Source organism: Manduca sexta, chromosome 6, assembly GCF_014839805.1.
Source record: "Manduca sexta isolate Smith_Timp_Sample1 chromosome 6, JHU_Msex_v1.0, whole genome shotgun sequence".
In the NCBI taxonomy this organism is placed as follows: domain Eukaryota; kingdom Metazoa; phylum Arthropoda; class Insecta; order Lepidoptera; family Sphingidae; genus Manduca; species Manduca sexta.
Window position 1 is genome coordinate 2878748 of NC_051120.1, and position 24824 is coordinate 2903571.

At 34.0% G+C, this 24824-nt stretch overlaps 1 protein-coding gene across 1 annotated transcript in view; it reads right to left on the minus strand.

Moving 5' to 3' along the window:
- Positions 1-24824, minus strand: part of LOC115452247 (neuronal PAS domain-containing protein 4) — a gene marked incomplete at its 3' end in the record, with an annotated part of 142461 nt that overhangs the window by 13831 nt on the left and 103806 nt on the right. The window contains exons 7-9 of the mRNA XM_037447512.1: positions 17241-17425; positions 11754-11860; positions 5948-6101 (exon numbers count right to left, since the gene is read on the minus strand). Of these exons, the coding sequence (XP_037303409.1) occupies positions 5948-6101; positions 11754-11860; positions 17241-17425 (446 nt within the window). The remainder of the gene's footprint in view (positions 1-5947; positions 6102-11753; positions 11861-17240; positions 17426-24824) is intronic.

Consider the following 24824-nt stretch of genomic DNA (forward strand, 5'->3'; position numbering starts at 1 on the left):
CAAACCTATTAAAATTAGCCGCATTCTCATAAAATACGGCGTGGTGTTACCAGTTCCATCGATCAAGCGCGGCGCTTGTTATACACCGTTTCTCACATCACAACAATAGCTCTCTGCGGGCATATTTCAAGCCATCCCGATAGTAACATCGGCGGGCCGATCGGCTCTCCGGCCGCGCTCTGACTCAATAAATCACCCCTTTACAATATTTATTCTCTGCGAAACGGTACCATTGTTGCGGTTTTCGATCGAGTTTTGGGAAGTGCAATTTAAAGAATTTTTATGTTAGATTAATTACAAAGTTTTGTACAGTTAGAGATGTTATTAACAAAAAAATCAAGCACTAAAAACTAGTAAAACCTTGAGCATATGATTGCTTAATCACCTTAATATTGGAGGGAGTCGTAAGAATGAACGCGGGAATTTGAACAACATTTTGGGTTTTACTCTTCTTGCCAATAATATCGAGTTTGAACTTTGATTATAGCCAGTATAAACGCGTGACGAAAAGAATGTGTGTAACTTTTCAATATTTATTAAAAAAAATAATGCAGAAAGTAAATCATGGAATTGTATATAATCATTAATTTAATATCGTACTTCATAATAATAGGAACCTATTTTGTCCACTTAAAAAAGCGATGAAAATTAACTACGCTTTTTAAATTCGATAATTTCGTCGACGTTAAAATACAAAAAATTAAAAAGTATTTCACAATCGTATTCGAGTAGTCCCGATTCGTAGTAAGAGCTGTGTTTACGCGAGAGGCGTACGTCGTACAGCGTCATCTAATATTGATATCTCAATAGGGAAGTCTGTAAGTGACCGCGTTAAGTTATGGCGGTAATTTTTCAAAGTCCACGGCGCACCGTGAGCCTGTGGAATTATCGCTCGGTTTAATAGTTCAGCCTTTTGAAGCCAATTAGTTGTCAGTGGAACGTTTAGGATGTTTGGATTTTTCATAAAAGATGACTCATGAGGGATTTGTTGATGGTGTTAACTTATGCGAAGGCTGTATGGATTCTGTTCTCACATTCGGCGAGCATTTAACGTTTGACAGTATAGTTTGTAAACTACACAAATTCCGCGGATACTGTTTTAAATAAAGAAATTCATTCGGTCTTTCGATATTTAAATTTGGAACTAGTTCGAAACTAAAAGATAAGTTCGCAATCTGGAAAATATTATATACTTCAAATATTAAGTAACAACTACTACACTGATTTAACTAAATTTAATAAATCTGCATTATTTTGTTAAGTTTTAACGGGCTATATTTAAATTATGACGAATAAATATTTTTACGAAACACGATAATTTACGAACAGAAAACTGGAAGACAACAAATTCCAGTCGAATCTTCGAAGTATTCCAAGAATTTAAATATGGCCGAGAATATGAGAATTATCCTCAATTACAGGGTAAGACATAATTACTATTTGCCTTAGTGCGCCAATACCTATGATAATAGCCGTAATCATAATCAGTTGTGCGTGAAATAGCTTATTTTATAATATGATCATACGACGTGGTGTAATAGTAAATGCCTTTGTACCCCGAGATATATTTTTATCTAAGCCTCTCTATTCAGTGGAGGTTAATAGAAAATGAGGATGAGGTGATGTTTAAAATGCAAGTAGGCCTTTAAAGCCAAGTAACCCTTCTATTTCAAATTGTTACGATTTTTTTAATACGGGCACTTGACTCCACTGCTTGTGATGGTAAGTGGAATGAGGTCCAATAGAATGTCATCTGATGAGAGATTACTCCTCGGCAGTCGAGACAATTATGCCGGCCCGTTGGAATCGGATATACACAGGCTGATCCCGGAATATGACACACTTACGTGGGCCACTATGGCGGGTTTTAACACCTTGTGTACGGTGGTCGCTATCCTTATTTATTCTACCACCAGCAAATTTTGGGATTCTAATTCATTTTGAAAAATTTTGTCGCATTTTACTAAAATAGTTTTTCAATTAGAAATTTGGAACTCCGCAACGTTACTTTAACTGGCATTATAAATGCAATATTCCTATAGAAATAAATACTTGCTCCGTTTATTTAAGACATCAAAATAGAACATTTAATCCATAGTCCAATATAAATTTTATGCAAATTGGCGAAAACGCATTTTGTTTCCATAGTGTAGTTGAATCCATAAAAACAAAAAGGTGGTGAAGAAACGACTTTTATTACATGGCCTTAATAGGCTTTGCGGGGCAAAGAATTTAAATCTAAATGCATGGTATGTTTTGTTTCGTTCGTATAATTTTTTTGAAATTGCAAATGATAAGTTTTACGATCTTTATGACGATATATTATCTGCTAGAGCAAATAATTTTAAAACTCAATTTTGGATTTTAATTCTTAATATTTAAGTGAATGTATTAATACCAACAGATTAAATATTATCTTCCTCAAAATATAAACCAATTCTATAGTAAATCTAGCGATAAAATATAAATAGAAATATTTTAAAATTCTTATCACGTGTTTAACGGTCATTATTTTTTACATTTTGTTTTTACAAAAAATTTATAATTGCCGTTGAAATCATTAATCAAGTTTAAACTGCAGGTTTTATAGTGAATTTATTTAGCAATAAAGTTAAAATTAATGTTTATAAAATTTTATCACCTAGGAGTGACGTAAGAGCAATAATATTTGATAGAATCGCTAGCAAAATGATCGAGTGTGAGATTAACTTGACTTTTACGAGTTCACACAGTAAATATTATTAAGTAAAGTGTGTTCAAATCTAGTTCTTAAAAATATGCGGCAGGAATGTTGTAGAAGTGGTTATTGTATAAAGTATTTTAAAGCTATTCGTAGGATATTTAGATGGCATTGAAATGACTTATGATTTCCTCGGTTGTGTATTACGATACCATTGCAGTGTTGAGGACCCGGGTTTGATGCTCGAGTTAGGCACTGATATTGAGTTTTTCTACTCAGTATGAACCCGGGGTCTGAAATTTGTGCCTGATATGGGGATAGGCTCGCCTTTTATCATATCATGGGACGATATACATTGGGCGGAAAGTGGGCGCCCTGATTGCATCTCTGCCTACCCCTCTGGGAATAGACGTGAGTGTAAATTAAAATCAAAATTATGTCAGTACAATTGTTTTTGTTTATTACTATTATAACCAATTTTAAACTCCTTCCATTTATTATGGTCAATGATATGGGCACCTTAAGTGAAATACATCAGATCTTGGTACTTTTGTATATACGTTTATAAAGATGGTTTTACCATATCTGTTGTACTTTATTTCGATAAATAGATTTGTTCATGAATTAAAGGACCTCCTTTGCGTACTATATTATACAAAATACTATTTATATGTTCACTATGTCAGAAAACGGTATAATAAATTCAGAGATCTACATACGTCCAATATTACTGACGACGAGTAAGGAAATGCGGCGTAATTTGATTTGCAACGCGCTATAATAACTATAATCATTGCTTCGAAGTTACGAAACGCTAACGAAGATTTAACACAGAGTTTACGGTTTATTTGTAGTTCTTACGTAATAGCTGTTGTATTTATGATAATATTTATGTTGACATTAGCATAAAAGGACTTGGGCCCTGGATTTATGACGGAGTTTATTAAATTGCGCCTTAGAGGTGTACGACACGAGGTACGACAGCGGTCTGAGGTCCTGGGTTCTAATCCCGGGTCGGGCAAAGTGATATTTGGGTTTTTCAACTCAGTATCAGCCCGAAGTCTGGAATTTGTGCACAATATGGCGATAGGCTTGCCCCCTATCACATCATGGGACGGAATACACTTGGCTAAAAGTGAGTGCCCTTGTTGCGCCTTTGCATAACCCTTCGGAGATAAATGCGTGATGTTGTGTGTGTGTCTATTAAATACTAAATACTGTGTACGACGTAGATCAACGGATGCATTGTTTTTATTTCTGTTTACATATTTAAAATTATAAGACGTTGCAGATTGTTTTTTTAACGTATCAAAATGGCTACACTATTTTAGGTAAGTATAGTTCACCAGGTATAGTTCATACAACATAAATGTTTGTATTATGCTAGTCTATTTTATTGCGATGTACTTAAGTACCTACGTTATTTTTGGCAGTTTTCTGTACATACTTGTGTCTTTAATATAATATTTACTGTTACACCTACAGTTTTAATTTAATTTAATTTGAGATTCGTACGCTCGAACGTCACTTCCCCTTTATCTAGAATCCATTAAATTTTCTATATTACCTTCAATTGCTATCAATAGGCTAACATAAAACCATCAAACTAATCCATCCTTAACTAATTCACGTCACATAAACTGCACATTGACGTCTAACAGTATAATTGCGCGTGCGCATCGGCATGATGAAGTGATTTCACCCTGGATCGCAACTCGATTGCCGGCTGTTACTATATTAATGGTTAATAAGAGATTCCCGAGGGAGAACGATTATGTTCGATGTAGTGGTCAGGTAATTTACTGCTAGTAAGAGGATGGTAATGACCGTGGTGAGGTTTCACTAGCGTCTCGTTGAGTTATTGGAACGAGGTATTTTACACACACTCACGCCTATATCCCAGAAGGGGTAGGCAGAGAGGCAACTAGGCCCTCACTTGTTTCCTTGTGTGTATCCCGTCCCATGATGTGATAGGAGGCGAGCCTATTGATATATCGGGTACAAATTTCAGACTCGGGGCTGATGCTGAGTAGAAAGACCCAATATCACTTTGCCCGACCTGGAGATCGAGCCCGAGACCTTAGCATTACAGTCGTAACGTAATATAACTATGTCATCGAAGCAGTCAAGGCAAGCATGAGGTAGTCAGATTACCAAAAATGATAATTCAAAGACTATAATTTCGTAATTGGTAATACATTAAATAATTAAGCAACAATAATTCAAAACCACAGCCTAGTTGGGAATGAAATGAACTGCCGTGACGAATTTTCGAAGTATCAAAACCCAAAGGCACGCACTTCTGACTTTTGCCAAAAAGTTATGTGTACGAGTATAGTCTTTGCGAATTATCGCCTGTTTTAACGATTAAGGGAAAATGAGTATGTGAATTCTGCAAATCCGTAGTAGTTTTGTAGTAGTAGTCCACTGTGGACTAAGGCCTAATCCCTCAGTAGTAGATGAGGCCCGTGCCCAGCTGTGGGATAGTATTATAATACAGGGCTGATATTATTCTTAATTTAAAATCACTTTTATCATCCAAAAAAGGTATCTACTCACATCTCTTATCAAAACCAACAATATCTATTTAAAAATAAATTGACTGACCAGAAATATATATCAGGGCCTCCAGTTTTGAAAATCTTTGAAGTCAAATAGGTCACGTTCATTGTTTATCGCATTGTAAATAGAGTGATTAATTGTTTGAATAATTAGCCGAGATTTATCAGTAGCCAGGAATGTTGTGAGGTGTTACGAACATTTTGCAGATATCAATTAGCGACATAGCTCGCGTGCATTACAATTGTTTATTTGGTATTGAGTTTAGGGTACTGTTTACGCATTACCAATGAGAGAGGAAGGATTATGAATAGACCAGATTATATGAGTGGTGTCTAGTGATTTCAATTATCGTCTTAACAAGTCTTTTTCTGTATTTTCGTAACCGCTTATTAATTGGGAATCCTATATTGTAGAACTTTCTTAATTATCATTGTTATATAGGTCTCAAAATATGCTTATACACAGAAAATAGCTGCACCAGAATCACCATTGCTGAAGTATAGAAGTAGGTATATAATAGCATTGTATTAAAAAATAATGTATCTTTTATTCTTTACTGCCATATTTAAACTAGAAATTATGAAGTTGAATTGGTTTTTAATAATATGTATGACTACTATTATTATAATCAGCTTATACCTTGCCAGTAAAATAAAAATCCTCACCATGTCGTGACAAATATGAGTAAAATACAATTGAACTCACCTTAAAACCTGGTTAGTGCAGACTATGACGGGCCGCTGTGAGTTTTCCAAGTTGTCCTTGAGCTGCAGCACGGCGTGCACCCAGAGGAACTGGCCAGACCTTCGCTGCAGCCGGAGTAGTGCTATGCAGGACCTTTCTTGCTCCGACTGGGTGACTGGAAGAGGAAGGATATATTAAACGAGGTTTAGATTAGCGACAAAAGTTGTTGAAGACTTCCGCAAGTTCAGAAATAGCTAAAAAGATTTGGATAAAATTCAATACAGAGATAGATCATATCCTAAAATAAAATAAAATGCTTTATTTATCACGTAGGCGAACATAGTTACACTTATGATAAGTCAAGGTACATCAGAATATTATAGTATTACTTAATTAACGTAGTTTATATATACCAAAGACATTTTATATTGAACAAAATCTAATAACATGAATCTTTTAATAAATAATAAATCCTGGATTAATATACAACATAATTTATATCTCAGTAATTTATTCCCATACGAATAAATAGGATTTACAGCCGTTTTTAATAAACGATCCCAATCTCAATCTTCAATCCGATTCCAAGAATGAACCAATTAAAATAATTCATTTGTAAACATGACTATAAAAGCTCTTTTTTTTATTGGTCCAATTTTGAGATAGATCGAAAAAAGCGATTGGGATCGTTTATTGAAAATGGCGATTAATCCGATTTTTTAAGTAGTTGACGCTAGCGCCGTATAGATGGCCTTATAAATCGCTACAGTGGTAGATGGGGGACCATTTTTAAGCAGGACTTATCACGCGGGTGAAGCCGTGAGCAAAACCTAGTTATTGTACTGGTAGAAATTTATTTAATCATTACTGTCTAATCTTAAAGCATGTTTAATATATTATTAAAAATTCATCGCCGAAATATTCAATATTGACACAAGAAACATAATCATAAAACCGACATCGATTCTAAATTGGTATAATTGAATGGATTGAAAATTAGTACCTCAGATAATCGTCTACAATTTTACACACAGTATTTCCTACTTACAGTTTTACATATTAAGGTTTAGTTTCGTTTAACAGACTTCAATAAAAAGTATGACAATGTTATGATAGCAATTTACATGCCCATCTCTAGCCATGATCATAATGATAACATTCCTTATAAGGTGTCGGCCACATACGACGTCTTATGGCTTTACTATTTTGAAGTGTTGTGTTAATTTTAAGTTTGATTTATTCGTAATTTGCCTGTTATTGTTTGATTTGATGTTAATAAAAGTGGCAATTCGATTATGATTTATTAGAACGTGTTTTGTTTGTATTTTGAACTCTGTTCTTACTTGATTATTCCGCTCAAAAGAACCGTAATCTACGAAATTCTTTCCAAATCTCATTTTTACATTCGATATAATTACCAATTCTTGACAAATTCAGCTTTAAAATAATGCAATAAAAATATAAACCAATTTATTTCTTCCCTGATTTTATAGTTAATCAGGGTTATACAGGGTCCTTTTAACATCTTGTTACTTAATGAAACCACATACTTACTTATCTACTTGGAAATAATATTTTACAATAAGTTACTTGAGCTGTAGATGTAAAATAAAAAAGTGTAGGTTTCGAACAAAATATATATTAATAAAAAATCATTTTAATTTAGGCGCCCGCCACTACTACTACTCTAAGAGAATTCATTGCAGCGGCAACATCATACTTTCAGTCAGAAATTCACTCACGCACATGCCATATTCGCATTAAACTACAAAATGATAAAAAAATCAGAAAATTAAAACCAGGATATTTTGTGAATTCCTTTATTAATGGAAGATGTTTGGCACAATGTCAGTAAAGGTGAAGACGAGTAAGTGGATTCATTTAGTAACGCAATGTCAAAATGACCCTGTATATGTATACAGATGTATCAATCCAGCCTATCGCATCGTAGGTGTCCGCCACCGTATCCGATACGGGTCAGAAAGCCCATTTAATTGCCTACAAAGCATACAATTAATGTATACTATAATACGAATCCTGGTTCACAGCTCGACAATCGCCAGACCTAAGACCTTAGCACTCATTAAGCGAAATGCGCTCAAACGCTCGCTTCATTTGCTTAACTAATTTATGTACGAGGGAGTTAATTGTGATCTTACCGCCAGTATCCTTTATGACCTGTAGGTTTAAATGGGTACTTGTTGAAATACTAATGGCTTTGTTAATTACTTATTCTTATATAGACTTGAGTCTGACGGACGTGGCTTATGCTTTATTAGAAATTCAAACTTTAGATGTTAGGTACATAGTTGGGTATACAGTTAACTAGCTTTTGCTCGCGGTTTCGCCCGCGTAAAGGATTTTTCCGGGATAAAAGCCCCGCTACATATTTTCCCGCTGTAGAAAGTAGCCTACAACCCTCCAAGGGTCTTAAACTGTCTTATCTCCATACCTAATTTCATAAAAATCGGTTCAATAGATTTTGGGAAAATCGATAACATACAGACAGACAGAAAAAGGGACTTTGTTTTGTATGAATAGATAATATATTTAAATTTTGTTGTTCAGATCGTATGATTAGCTACTGTAAAAGCACTTCGAAACTATCTGTAAAAATAGCAAACAATATTTTAGTTTACGTTATTATATTAAATCATTCAGCGTTGTAAGAAGTCAGCCCTCTATGCAACAGTGCTTATGATACTTCAAAACACGTTTGAAGCGAAGTTACAAATCTAATTTCAAAATTATTAAAAAATATATACACCAAAAATATTAACGACCAATTGAGCTTTGAACTGGACCTGTATTTAGCAAAGACACTCCAATTGACATTGCATACCGTACAGACAATAATTAATAGAATTCTCGACATGTCGAATATCAGATCGCAAATCGTAATAAATTCACATTGCACTGTCGCAAAGAATGGAAATGAATGCTAATATCTAAGATAATCTCGGTTTAAATTAAATCAATAGCCATATAGAATTGAATGATCTACCCACTTTGCTTACTGAATAACTTGAAAATGATCTTAGCCGTGCTGATCTTGATTTGTGGTCAGATATAATTGATTTGGAAACCTTAATTGATTGGAGTGTCGTTGGGTATTTGGATAAATTAATCTTTCAGATAAGTCTTGGATTTCTCAACGTGGTTTTCAGTAGGAAAGTAATAGGTGTGTTTGATTTCGTTAGCTTGATTTTATTTGCAATATTATTTACTATAAACATTGGAATATTATTATATATACTGGAGTTCTGCTGTATTATATTATAACTAATTGTAATACGTGCAAAGGTCACTATTTGCACCACAAGTCTGTACTAATGAGTAAGTATTCAAGAAATTCAAGTACTTTTTAAAATTAGGTATGCGTTTGTTACACTGAACAAAGAATATAGAATTGGTGGACTTAACATAAATGGCTGCATGAATATCTTCCATAGTCTGGTATAAAAATAAAAAATGCCGTACACAAATTAGGTCTAAAGCATAAATAAACATTGAAATCTATGCCATAAGTATGTCGCTCGTCGAGTTTACGAGACAGCCAAGTATAGATTGACGATTGCCATGATTGTAGTTGTTTAGTGTAATCTCATGTATTTATCTGAGAACCACTTATTTTGCCTATGTGCTGCTAAGTGTGTTTGATTTGCGAGCGGCTCTCGCGGCCTGCCTACGCGCAACTTAACCACTGACATGACGATATGAATGTAAATCTATGTAATTAATTCTCATACTGGAAATAGGTGTGAATGTTGCATGAAGATAAAAATAATAAGTGTCATGAAGCTAAGTAGAGTAAACCTAGCATTGCAATATTAATGATTTTTTTTTATTTCTTCACGGTATTTTATTATTTATTTTTCGAAACCATTCCATTTTTAAAATCAGGTAACCGTCAGGCGTGATCACGCCTTTCTCAACAAGTAGTTTGTTTTCACGGAGGTTTTCGCACACCGCTGCAAATTGTTTATGGTTTGACAGTTTAGTCGAGTCGGGTATTATTTTAGTCGATTTAATCGCTCACGTAGTGGCGTTCACACACGAGCGTCACGTTGCAAGCGTCAATTTAGGACTTTCTCTAACGTGTTCCTTTGTGCAGATAATGTTTACGCTAAACTGTACCATTTTGTCGTAGGTTATCGAGGGATCGCGCGAGATGCACATATGCGATAGACGGTTGCAAAAATTTCCTCATGTTCGTAAGATACGTAATGTTTGTTATGTTTATATAATACTAGGTGTTACTCGTGGCATGGCCTGCGTGAAAAACCTTTCCCGTTACAATTCATTGTATTACATACATAGTCATAGTACGACGGCAGCAACATCTATTTAAAAATTTAGATAAAAAAACTAAAAAATATTTCCCATGGGAGCAAATAGCCAGGAAAAATAGCCTATTTGTTAATCTCGGACATAGCCTACCCGTATGCCAAATTGCATCCAAATCCGTTTAATTGTTACAACGTTTACTTCTAACAAACATCAAAACATTTTACAAACCTTCCCATTATATTTGTAAGAAGATTGCAGAGTAGGTACATATTACATTTAATATATATATATTCGTTGAGGTACCTACATGCATTAGCAATGACGTATTAATATTAGATTATTTATAAGTTATAAATAATTGCTGTTTAATGATAAATCAGATTAAATTAAACACAAAGATCCAAGCGGCCAGCATAAATCGGCATAATTCTGGTTATCAGAGTCGCAATAAATCATTAATAAATTGACTACTCGTATTGTGCCTATTTGAGTGTCAGTAAAGGCAGTCCTACATTGTTTCACAGCAAAGAACTGCCCAAAGGTTAATGTATGGAACGGAAACGTAGCGAAACTACTTTGTTTAACATTTGTCGTAACAAAATGCTAGGCGGTTTAGACTTAGTTCTTTGTTCCCACGATCCAAATTCTGTTTAGATTTTATATCATTAATCATTGATAGTAATGGTAGATATTCAGAATCCATTAAAGCTCAAGTTTGCATGTTTTACTATTTACGATAAACACCGCGTTGGTTTTATGAGTTTGTAATTTTAATCTTGTTTGCAACGGCAATATAACGATATTCTTAAACAGTATGATTTTAAGTAGTATTATAAAACTGGTTCGACATCCAATACTATCAATGGGGTAGCTAGCACAGGTGGCAGTATGGGGACCATAATGAGTGTCACTGACAAGTGTCAATATTTTGCCGTTTTTTACTTTTACGGGTACTGGAGTAAGTACTCCACCACGCTGGGGTAATGTGGATTGGCAGACTCCATATACCCTTAAAATTTCTATAGAGAACTTCCAGGTATGTAGGTATCCGTTAAAACCAGCAATAATTCACAAATTATAACTTAAGAAAAGTCAGAGGTGCGTGTCCTTGTGCGGGTTTTGAATCTGTGGATATTCGTCTCGGCAGTACGTACTATTCCCAACTAAGCTATCGCCAAAATCAACAAAAAAGTCTAATTTATTTTAGACCTAATTCAAACGATATATTGAAAACATAAACACGATTTATTTGTTAAGGACAAGTATATATCTACAAGTATATATAGGCTAATTGACTTAAGCGATTTTTTTTTTCGAAAAAATTTGACTGAGTTTAAAAAACACAGAAAAAAGTGCTGATTTAAAGTATGTATGAAACTCGGTATCGCAAAACAAATGTCTCTTAATTCAATCAGCCTTTCAACCATGGATATTTGTTAAGGAGGCTATAGGTTTTATAACTGGTACTAGATAAGCGATTATGAAATCCTTGTAACTTGTAAATTATTATTTGTAAAATAGACCTGTAGTTACTTACTTAATCGATGTTTGCTCTGGGCCTCCTTGCAGCAGTCAGGATGTAAGAGATGGTACCAACTGACCCCGTGCAGTGAACTCCGCTCCCAGCCCAGGTGCCACTCACTACTGGACAAACAAACACAGATTTTGAGGAGAAAGCTTCAGACATACCTACCTCTTTTGCCGTCGGAAGTTAAAAAACTTGAACTAAAGGTAACAAATAAGGTAATGATAATATTAACTATATATACTAAAACAATAAGATTTATTATATCTTCGAATATATTATATATATTATAATATAGCATATTCGAACATCTTAATTTTCTTCTTTAATTACGGACCAATTTAAAATTCAATTTGAGTAATACTTGTAAAACATAGATTAATATAATTAAGGTCTACGGGGGCATATACGTTTCTTTGCAAAGTCCGGGCGTTCTAATCGAAGGACAGCTTTGATAGCCGTATGAGTATATAGGAGATATTTTGACTCTCTTACCTACACGGTTATCGAAGCTGTCCTTTGAATAGAACGTCCTTTCTTGCAAAAAGACGGATTCATCCCTACAGACGGAATAGGGCCCCCTGACCTTACAAAGATGTTAATCATCGAAGTTTTGACCAATTAAACCTTCTAACTGGCGGTTACTTACCAAAAACAATCAACAATCTTTGGTATAACACAAGTGAAATATAAACAAATAAAATTCTTAACCTTCCATTATTACCACTTGCATGCAAGTGACAATATTTTGTTTAAGTATTTCGTAATATCTAGGATTCATATTTGTCTTATAATTCAAAGGTATTTGATCGTACAATAAATTATTTTCAAGTGCCGCTTCAAGATCCTCTGTTGTACCTCAATTGCTTTTTTGTAAGTGTTTGCATTTTTCAATTTGTATTTGTAGATATTAGTACTTATTAAGTAGGTCACGGATTGTCACATAATAATTGTTTTTTGTTCATGGTTTTTATGATTATATCAATCATAGACTAACTAGAAGCTATAGCCAATATGCCTTTTACAATCGTTATCGCTAACATTATACATGAGAATAAGATATCTTAGCGATTGATTTATCGATAAAATATGTCATTCCACATTTTTTATATTTACTATTACCACTAACGATTATCGAAAGGTACCTTGCCGATCAGGATTATAAAAATAATATATTAGCAATAAGAACCTTAGGTATTCATGTTTAGTGCATATGTAATAAATAATAGCTTTAATTAGCGGCGCTTAGTAAATCAAACACGGAATGATCATAATTAATGTAAGCTTGACAGAATCACAAAAGTTGGGGTCGTCGAATCAATCAATCATATAAGACCTTGTCCATACAAAAATCTTTGATACGTTTGCACACCTTCCGACTTCTATCATTGCTTATTAACAGTGCTCAATTTTTTATTAATAATTAGAATAAATGGCATTCCGAATAGCAGCCTTGGGCGTCTTGGTGATATCTTTTTAAAATGATACAGATTATTTTTTTAGCGTTGTTGTTATTTTAACCTTGTATGAAATCGATTGTTGATTCCATTGGTATTTGGTAAGAATATACCTCTGAATTAAGCATTACCAAGCTAAAAATACCTTTGCTTTATTGCTAACTTAAATAAATGTATTATTTACAATATAATCTGCCAGTATTTTTTACTACTTCATATTATATTCTATTATTTTTATTACTTCATATTCTATTTCTGTGGTAATGATTTTATTGACTTGTATATATTAAATCATTTATGAGAAATAACCTCATATCTCGTGTGTATTTACCTTGTAATCTGATTACCGAGAAAATCTCAGTTCCGACATTATTATACGAATTGAGATGCAATATTCATTATTACAATTATTAGTATTGACGCTATACCTAGTGACGTTAGAAACAAGAATACAGTGACTGTAAAATCTTACTTATAAATGCGAATTCTTGTCAAAATGTTAGAATGTTTGTTAAAAGTGAACAGGGTAACCGTTAAACATATTTGTATGAAATTAAATAGATAATGTTCCGGATTAACCTATAAGGCAGGGATGGAGAACCTTTAATGGTTGACATGCCATTATTTTTTAGAAAATATATCGCTTTGTAACGTGCCATCCAGGACCGGTTTAATCTATCCGAGTGCCCGTTTTTAGCGACTTTTTATGACCCCACTAGGTGCTTGTTTTATTTTAGCAGTGCTTGGCACAATGGCTTCACTGCAGATGTTAAGCGAAATGAAGCCTAAAGAAAGATATATAATATATAAAGTTTGGCATAGTACTTGCGTGACTGAACTATTTTGCCACGTGCTACCACTGGCACGCGTGCCATTGGTTCGCTATCCCTGGTATAGGCTAAGTATTATAACACCCTGATAAGACTTGGAAGTCTTTCTGTTCTAGAAACAACTGCTGATGATTTTATCCAATGGCAAAATTCCCCTGCGTCTTCATTCGTAGACAGATCATTTTAAATTGACCTCCCCATGACCCACGATGGCCCCAAAGGATGGCGCGTACCATAATCAGGTCAAGTAATATTTGCGATTCTACGTACCTATAATTTTTTTACAACTGTTTGCGGAGCGACATAGTCGTGAAATAACGACCAAGCTCCTTAAATAAAGATTAAAAAAAAAAAAAAAAAGCTTACGTTTGGAAACTGTTTCTGTATTCTTGATAAAATTGATTTGGTTAATAATTTATGTGTGACTTTTTAACGGGAAAAGAAGTTTGGAATTAAAACGATATAGGTTTAAATACATCAGAGAAGACAAGTCCATTAACAAAGCTACTTACAAATACACAAATTTCTCCATATAAATCAATAGATTCACCAGAAACAATCAACACACCCTATCTAGGTCGCTTAATAACTATTCTGATCATAGCAAAATAACCGTGCAAACAGCCATCGTGGCAAACCGAAAATCATTTAAATTCATTACATAATTCACGCAATCGTGCGTATAACACATATAATACGGCGACGAAGCTCATTGAAAATCGCATAATGTTTTCATAAAGACAGGACGATAATGTTTATGACGAGCACATGTAATAGAACATTATGGACAGAGCGACATATGGCCGTGCGTGATGTGGATACTACAAATCATAACTTAGGGCATATTTACATTTATTATTATATTAGTTGTTCGTTTTGCTCGTGTAAAAGGCCTTTATTAGGGTAAGGTTTATCCAATATTATCTATGCCAAATTCTTCTAAGTGAGTACAGCTGTTCTGCTTCTACAACGTGTTCATAAACTTTGGCATTTATGATATTTTTCAGATTGTTTTCTTTGTTTTGCTATGCTCTATATATCGACGGATGAAAGGCTTAAGCGACATTATTTGTGACACTAAATTTCAAGAAATATTTAAATAAGGACATTTTCCTGTGTTTTTTGTATCTAGTTAAAATTCTTCGGATAAAATGTCATTTACCTGTCGATATGTCAAAGTTCTATTTATCTTTATAGGATTGGTAAGTTTACATTTTAACTCCTTGAATAGAAATATTTGTTGGTTAAGATTTGCGCAATGGACGGACATTTTGATCTTTGTTATTATTAACTTATAAACTTTTGTTTCTTGGTATTTTTTTTGCTTAGGAGTCAGTTGATGTACAAATTGGGAACAAATATCCGTGTAGTTGTTGATTTTTTGTAGATAATGAACGTGAATACATTATGACGTTAGTGCGTATGGTACATCCGCCTTTATATTGAACACCGATGATAAGATTTATGCGTGACTTTTAATAGGTAATTAATTGCGTGTTAATTAAAGGTCATGACGCAATTTATGTAAATTAGGAACTTATTTGTTTTGCTCAGCAAATATTAATAGAACCACGTACGAATGTTATAATAATTATGTTCTGTTATCCTTGAAAAATTAAAATTTAATCTATTTTAACGGTTTTTAGAGTTGTCAAAGTTCGTATTTAGAATCCTTATTATATGTAATATTTTTAATGTTATCAAAAATTAAAAAGTATAATGTTTTTTTTATTAAAATGTATACAACAAATAACTTTCAATTGTTTCCTAAAATTACGTACTCTTCTTTTCAGAAGTATTCAGTTCTGAACTACAGAATTGATAGCATCACAAATACCAGGAGCGCATAAATTCTAAGATACAATATAACCAAACTGTTGAGCAAGGTTTGTGCGCTGCCCTTTAGTTTCACGGGAGCCTGTCGCTCATTGTATGCAAAGGGCGTCCGCTTCCGAGCAGGTGACAGCTCGTGTTTCCATTACTGATACGTAACACTAGATGTCGACTGACGGCTGGTTTGGGAATAGGTGTGAAGTTTTTTTTAAAATGGCGGGCACAGGTGTTACGGTACAATGCCACCGTAGACATATGTCTAAAAAATATTTAATATTTTCTATATTTTGAATTTTTAATCAGTCATAAATATTTATGACTGAAGTTGTATCATTTTCTGGTAGAACATCCATTTATAATGACTGTTAGCGGTTTCGTTTCGTTTGGTAAATTTTCAGAGGCTTAAACATCCATTATCGTTGCTTAATCCCTATTGTTTTCGTTTAAGGCTGGCAATGTATCCAATAATTTATTTATAAACGCCCTATCAAATAAACTTACGTGTGCAGTGTGAACGGAGCTTGTTTAATCTAAAATCTCTGCAGACGTAAATGTTACTATGTATTTCAGCGACCAGAAATCTGTGGTTAAACATGATACAAGCCTAAAAAAATCAAACCTACACATCAAAATAAAATGCAACATTTTGCCCCAACCTAATAAATTTCGCCGCTCGACGGCCGCATAAAATTGCAAGTTGGTGCAAGTGACCATCTGACCACTGTTTACCATTGCATATTTTGATCCCTTTATCCCATTCAGTTGGCGTTGACAGGCATGAATATGAAACGGCTCAATAGAGATGTTGTCATACAGCCTCTGACGCGGAGCAGTGACAGTTGCATCAATAACCTATTGAACATTGTTCGCAGGACCTTGAACTGGGCTGTCCATTTGCATCAGGAAGTCGCTTCGTGTTTACAGTATAATATCTTTAAGGGTAATTAGAAACATGGATACCGAGTTAAGTTTGGTCTGATTTTTCATGTTTAGTTTTTGGTTCTGCTTTAATTTGTCATTTGTTCTTAGTTACACTATTATAATAATCATTGCTTTTTTTTTCATTTTTTTTAGGATGCTACATGCTTGCGTTATTTGTATAGCAATAGTCGTGTAAGCTATCAGCAATCTTAAATTACGATCAAAATACACAGTGAGTTATCCGTGTGGGATAACTATGGGTGCATTAAACTTTTTAATGTTTAAAATTTTCTTGAAGGTACGCACTTTGTAAGTGTGGTCCTAGGATAATATCATTATGTAGAATCTTGATGGACCGTGAGAGCATGCCTACCCGCCCTCTAGGCCTTTATAAATATTACTCGATACACAACTCGTGTCTTGATATAGTCGTAATTAGAGAAGTATATGTTACTTACTTAGCATCAATGTGCAGTATCTTCATGTCCATGGCGTGTACGGTGGTGAAAACGTTGGTAGCGCCATGCACGACGCACTCGCGCGTCTCGGGCATGGCGAGCGGCGTGCACAGCGCCAGAAACACCGGCTCATTGCGGCTGCACAGCGGCAGGTATGAGACGAAGTGACCACGCACTAACACCACCTGAGAACCAAAATTGTTTGAAAGTACTAAAAAAGATTCTGATGAAAAGATAGTTGAAGGAAAAAGAACTAGAGGCTGATGCCCAGTTAAAATGGCATCACAGTCCTCTATGATAGGGTGTACACGCAGCATTATAAACCGACAAGAATGGATAAGAATTATCAGACTTGCGAATATCACTGAGAAGACTGACATCATCAACAACTTGGCATGTATCACCATCGCGACAAATACAACCACTATATCAAGGGCACCCGCCTAAGAAGCAGTATGAAGTTAGTTACAATTTCTGTTATCCTGTTCTTTGAAAACAACACCCGCAATATCTATACGACTTAAAAGCACCAATATGGCGCCAGGTGTTTTATAATATGTTGTTTTTGTTCAATCCAAACGCCAATTATATTTTTCTTAAATAATTTTCCTTAACTCTTAACATACTTAAGTGAATTTATTTATGGTATGTCATATCTTATAAAGTTTATCCGAGAAATGTGGTCTCTGTGAAACAGAACGATTGTGATACTTTACGAGGCTTTTTGTAAACAAAATTCCATTAAAGAGCTTTTAGATAAATTAATGGCTGTAGGGCGCGGTAATTTAAAATAATTAACGACTACTAATATAGCTAAATGGAAGCCTTTCGAATGTTTATGATGTAAATAATATTTAAAAAAAAAAACAATAAATTTAACTTACGTAAAATGCATGCAAATAGACAATGCGAAAGTTGTACGCATTTGTAATCTAGAAATCGAATATTGTAAGAAATAAAAGGCGATAAGAAAGTAGGTAAAAGTCAAAATATTTCTTGCTTTTTTATTTTTCGACGAACATTATGATATTCATTGTATTAGAGTGATCTGCGGTGAGTGAATGCTAGTGAAGTGGAATGAGGTGAATGATAGTGTTTTTTAGTTTAAAGTTTTGGGTCTAGCTACTGTTTTTGAGCTTTTGTAGAGCTTTCAGATAAGAACAGTTAGTCATAAAAGTAGCTTACCATATCTGTCTTGAGAAAAATCTTACAGCTTATTTCTAATTAGAGCGCCCCACTTAGAGTGATGCAAGAGTGAAAAATAAAATGAATACATACATAGAGCGTACAAACTGTGGTTGCCTACTTGAAGAGCACAGAATTTAGCTAATTTTGTTTGTGTGTTCATCTACTGGTAATCCGAAACAATAAATAAATAAATTATTACCCTTCCTACCTTCAACGTAGTGGGGTAAAAAATAAACTCGATCAACACAAAAGATCATAATAAAAACACAAAACCAAGCCATGCCAACATCTTAAACGTAAAAGAAGAATGATCCTGGCCTTCTTGAACCTTACCCGACCTAAGACGATGGGCGTGGTGCTGTGACATTCTTTAGGTTTTAACAATAGTCTGACAAAAGTTCGACACAATAGTTCACAGTTCGGCCGCTCACTGCGATCTTCGATCCGGATTTGTGCGGCCTTGGTCTCAGTGCGGTATTTATAGTAGGATTTTGGTTGTTGTTGAAAATTTAAATTTATTTGACCATTTACAGATGCACCTACCTTGTTTATTTTTGCACCACGTTAAGGTCGACTGGTAGAAAATGCTTTTAGCATTAAGTCCACCTATATACTTCTCTGTATATAAAGTGTAAATAAATAAATAAAATGTAGCCAGTGTAACAACTGGACATAATAAGACTTAACATTTCGTGTCTCATGGCGAGCGTAATGGAATTCCAAACAATATTTTGTATTTCAGGGTATTGGATGGTGTTTCTACTGTTTATGGGCGGTCGTATTGCTTACTACGAGGCGAACGGCAAGCTCGTCTCGTCATACAAAGCAATAAATTATTATATGAAGACCTTATGAGAATATAATCATACCGGTACCAAACTCCATCTTCACACCCAGCATTACTAATCTTGCAAGGGAAAATCGACGGTAGCACACATTTTATGACCAAGAGAGGTGAAGATTGGCAAGTCTTTGGAAACAATAATCCAGTGTTGCCAACATAGTGGATTTAACAATAAAACTGGTGGTTTAGAATTCCCTTCTAGTCAGAAAATTTGTTTCAGTGGGTAGTGGTTTTACATTGGAATTAATTACAAGAGTTAGTTGGTGGAGATGATCAACTTAGCCGTCTAGCTTATTATTAATATATTACTTTAAAAAGGACATGAAAAACTGTGATATCGTGTAGGGTCCAATCCGATTTGTTACTTACAATTTTCCATTGACTCTACATATTGGTGAATTCCTATAGAGATCTTCTCAGGTATGCGGGTTACCTCACGATGTTTTTCTTCACCGAAAGCAATAATTCCCAGAAAATATACACATAATATTAGAAAAGTCAGAGATGTATGCCCTAGGGATGTGAACCTGCGGACATTGGTCTCAGCAGTCCGTCCCACACCCAACTAGGCTATCTGTCTAAATTTAAATATAAATAATTTATTTCGAAACTACTTACTACTAAAGCTTCAGGATATATTGTCATTTAATATGATTATTATAAGAACATAGACTATAAATATGGCAGGAAATATCGGTACCATTCAAAACACTATTGTATTATTGCGTAAAAAGTTCAATCTACTTAACAAGATGTATTTAAATTATCTCCGAGCTGTTCGCCAGATCGTATCAACACAAATAGAGTAATGTACAGTATGATACTTTATGTGCTAATATATTTTTTATAGCAAACCTAGTATTAAGGTCGATTATTTAATTATATATATTTGTTTGTAATTATGATTTTGATGGTTTCTAATTGACAATAAAATATGTGTTTGGAATCGAAAACTGGTGATTATGTGTCACATTGAAATATAAGTTCTTGATTTGGCGTTCACTGTGTTCAACTGAATTGAACTGCAATCCATTCAAGCTGACTTTAGTAGGTCAATATTATGGTCTGTCAATATTAAAAGCTTGTGGTTGTGTACAGAGTGGCGCTCATGATATAAGAAATCGAGTCTAACTGTAAACCTGGATTTGAATAAAACATATTAGTCAAATAAGTAAAATTATTTATTGTTCAAGTGAGTAAATAAGTTATAACAGTTGTTGGTTGCCATTTTAGTTCAGATTTTGAACAAATAGTTTATATGGACGTACGTGTCTATACAATATACGTCAATGACGTGCCATATGTAAATGCAGAAATCCGGACTCGAAATTAGTAATTCAAACCTCAATTTAGGAAGTTCACGCCATATATTACAAGCCACTATTAGACCAACACGGTAAACAAAAAATATACACAAATATTTATGACCATCAATAAATAATCTAAAGGCGTCAACGCCACATCCAATAGCGTCAGATGTTTTATAATTCCCGGCGATAAATAAAAACACGACATAAGTTACGTCAGTATGTCCGCCCACCGCGAATGTAATGACGATAGATTAACCGGATACGAAACGATAGATTACGTATCGAACGAATAACTGATACGCTCAAACGTATGGCACGAGTTAGGCGCAAGTCACGAGCGATGCGCCTACGTCTCGTGCTTTATGGGTCTGATCGTATTTTTGCTAAACTCATTTGTAATGTCCTTTTGTATGTAATGGTTTCCTTGTTTATACTTAAACATACTTGTCTAATTACTGGTTGCTTTGGAATGAATATGATTAAAAAGAAGGTAAGAGTTATAGGGAATAATATCATGTTGCTCTGGTTATAGTGTAAATCGCAATTGGATAGATCTGTCATTTTTTTCAGAAAAATGAGATGGCAATGGCTGTCGTTGTGAATTAATTAAGAAATTTCATTTTTATAACCCGGAATAGGTTTATTTAAGGATAAGAATACAGCTCATATCACTAAAAATATATTGACAGCATATCACAATAGAATTAAACCACATTTCAAATTTAGAACGATCGATTTACGACGCTAAATTACGAAACGCTACCGCTCGTATCTTCGATCGATATGACAGCTTGGGTCGATCAATCGTGACTTATTATCTTGTGGTGTACGGAACCCATCAAGCACTGGAGGTGAACAATGAACCACTTTCTAGATATGACTGCTCCCGACCTTACTGACCGGTTGACAATGGCTTTCTTTACGAATTAATTGTGAAATTGAGTTTTCAGTTGTCAATTGTCTTGATAAGTTTGTTTTGGAATTTAATTGATTAAAATATTTCTATTGATTGAGGGTCTAGTGAATTAGTTTGTTAGAATGTTGAATTGATACGAATAGAATACTAAAGCGATAAAGATGCTTTTGGAATATCAACAGAAAGTTGAATCTACCTTTAACATTGTTGGATCTACTTACATACAATACTCTTTGATGTGTGTTCAGATTACTTTATAATTTTTCAAGCTTTGCATTAAGTATTTAACAAAGTTTTTACCACCGGTATTCTGAAATCAAGCTTTAGAAAAAGATTTAGTTCTAGTCAAAATTTTGTTAAAAAATCTACGTTTATGAAATCAAATCTAATTTAACTAACTGCATTTCTGTCAACCTAATAGGTACCAGGCGTGTCCGTTTCAGCTAACTCAAGACGTTATATTAGGTTGATTCAAAATTTAATACAGAAATTAATTGTCTCGAAAACCATAACACAATCGTAATAAACACGACACCGTGACAAATCAAACAATTCATAATAATTAAATTTAAATTACTAACATTTTTGTCAAAGCAATATCGTGTAATGGAGACAATAAACAAAACATATTAAGGTTTAATTTACTGCAACATTTGACATAAGTTCGCTAATGTTGATATCATTTCAAGACAAAAAGACACTGTTACATAAAGTCTCCATTTCATTACGGCGTGTGACATTTGAGATTAGACAGTTATTACACTATGAAATATATATCCGATTAGTCGATTATGACTGCGAATATGATTTTATTGGCGCCAAGAACAGAGTGTTCTGTTTGAAATGTCTTTGTTACACGCCCTTCGGAAAGGGGCTCGGCATATTTCAACCTCGATTGGGTTTAAACAAATACTATTATAACATAATTAATCATTTAGATATTGTTAATGTTTGTTATATTTTCTTTCTGAGGATTTGCTTTTAATTGCGTTCCTTTGATGCTTGTATCATCTCAATAATTAAGCGTATTTTTGTATTTTGTATCATCTCAACGACTAATAGTATTTTTGGTTATATTCAATATATTGTATACCCTTTTTTAACTTAGATGGTGGTATATATTCTACGGTTTGGTTTCTTTCGGTTCTTGTATCATCTGAATGACCGACTGTATTTTCATTACTGCTTAACATATTGTTGCGTTGTTTCTGTGTCAAATATATATAACTTTTCAGCAAAGCTAATATTTCGCAATATTTGTTTGGTTTCAGAAGAGATAGGTGGTTGAACTACCGCGTCGAATACAAAGACAAGGATATTTGTCACGTTTACCTTATCATGAGATATTTTGAAATGTAACCAACATTGAGCAGTATTAACGAAATTGTCAAACACTGAATTTTACTTGCAGGTTACTGTCAAGTATGACATGTTTATTGGTTTTACTTTAAATTGTTCATAGATATTAGAAAATCAAAAGTTATAAATTATCCTTATTAGTTTAGTAGAGGTAAACGGACCAACCTTTAGGTAATAAGTTGCTCTTATGGTGACGAATTTACTAAAATTAAGATAGACAATATATACCTATATTTCCTTACCTAAAAGTAATTTAACAAAAGAGTTACTCTGTTTGTATTTTTCTTTCAACAACTATAGAGTTTTATACGTACAGAAAGTCCAAATCAACATATCGACACTGATTGACTGAAGCTACGTATGACGTCAGAATAAACATTTTCATAAAGATCCAACATAAACCCACGCCTTCATTTCCAAAAGGCTTTTCATTGACATCAAAAGTGATTTGTACGTTACATGTGATTTGGCTGTAAACCGTTGACCGATAAGAGGACAGGCTGGTCAGCAGAGTCACGCTTCAGAAGTCACGAAACGTTACGTCACTCAACGCCTCGTGTGCTTCGGATACGATTTAGCATTCCGTCTTTGTATTGTTATTTTAGTTAAGATTTTTGAATTGGCAAGTAAAAGTTAACCGGATTAAATGTAGATACATATTTGAAAATATATTCATACTAGCTATTGCTCACGGCTTCGCCTGCTTGAATGTTTTTTCCCCTGAGTAGATTTTGATAAAATTGGTAACATATAGACAGACAGAAAAGGGGACTTTGTTTATAATATGTATAGATGGATAATGGATAATAATACTATTTGTAAAGAAAGGGCTGGATGAAGGTGAAAGACCGTCAATGATATACGGTTTGAGAAATGATTGTCTTGCAGAGAGTTATAGGTTAATACATTTGCGGACGGATGACTATAGACAATTGGTAGGCTAATTGAACCGTCCTTTTTTAAGTAAAATTTAATTAAAGTTACAAAATTTAAGAAAACTGTGCCGATTTCAAATATGTATAAAACTCAACATCGCAAAAATATGTCGCTTACAATGAATTTTATAATATCAAAGGCCACTTAATTTAATGCACCTTAGGTACACTGTATCTCATATAATTTTCATTCAAAACATTTGTACGGAACACGAGCTTCGTCATTCCATTGTTTTTTTTTCGAGAATCCTTTAACGGTTAATGTTTAGTGTGCGCACGCGCCGGACAATCACGATATCGTGTCCTCACCGTTGTATCGATTCAAAGAATACTACACACGTTTCGTTGAATTTCGTATAATTTAATTTGTATCATGACGTTGCTGTGACGCATTGGAGAATTATTATAGGTTACATGTTGGAAAAGTTTGGGTGTATAAGATTCGAAGAGTTCGCAAGAACAAAATTTACAAAGAAATTGATCATGAAATCTATATCATGTAGTTTTAATATTTGAGAGAAACAATATGGTCTTAGAATTTCTGAACAATTGATAACATGTATAATTAAAATATGACACAGAGTATAAAGTATAAATAAGACTTTTTTATTTTAAGTAACATTAAAAACTTTCTTCTTATTTAGTGCTATTTTCATTTGAAATGTTCAAGTCTTGTTTAGCAATTTAGTATCAATACTAGAAACCAATCGAATCGACTTAGAAATCAACAACATAACAGGACTTCGAACATAACAACTATTTAATACGTAAAGTAGGTCCGACACGGTCATTATTCCATCTGTGACGCTTACACGGTCACACGTTACCAACTGAATGCAAATAATACATCTTAATATAGAGTGCAGTGGCTCCAGTTTTGTTATTACAATCAGATGAATTTACATTTCATAAATAAATGCATCTCCGTTTGCGGCTAACGACTGCACTGCAGTGTTTTTGCCGCGTACTGCCTTAATTTAAATAAACGTCTTTACCTCGACTATATTCTGTGGGGTTTGGTGTGAATGTTCC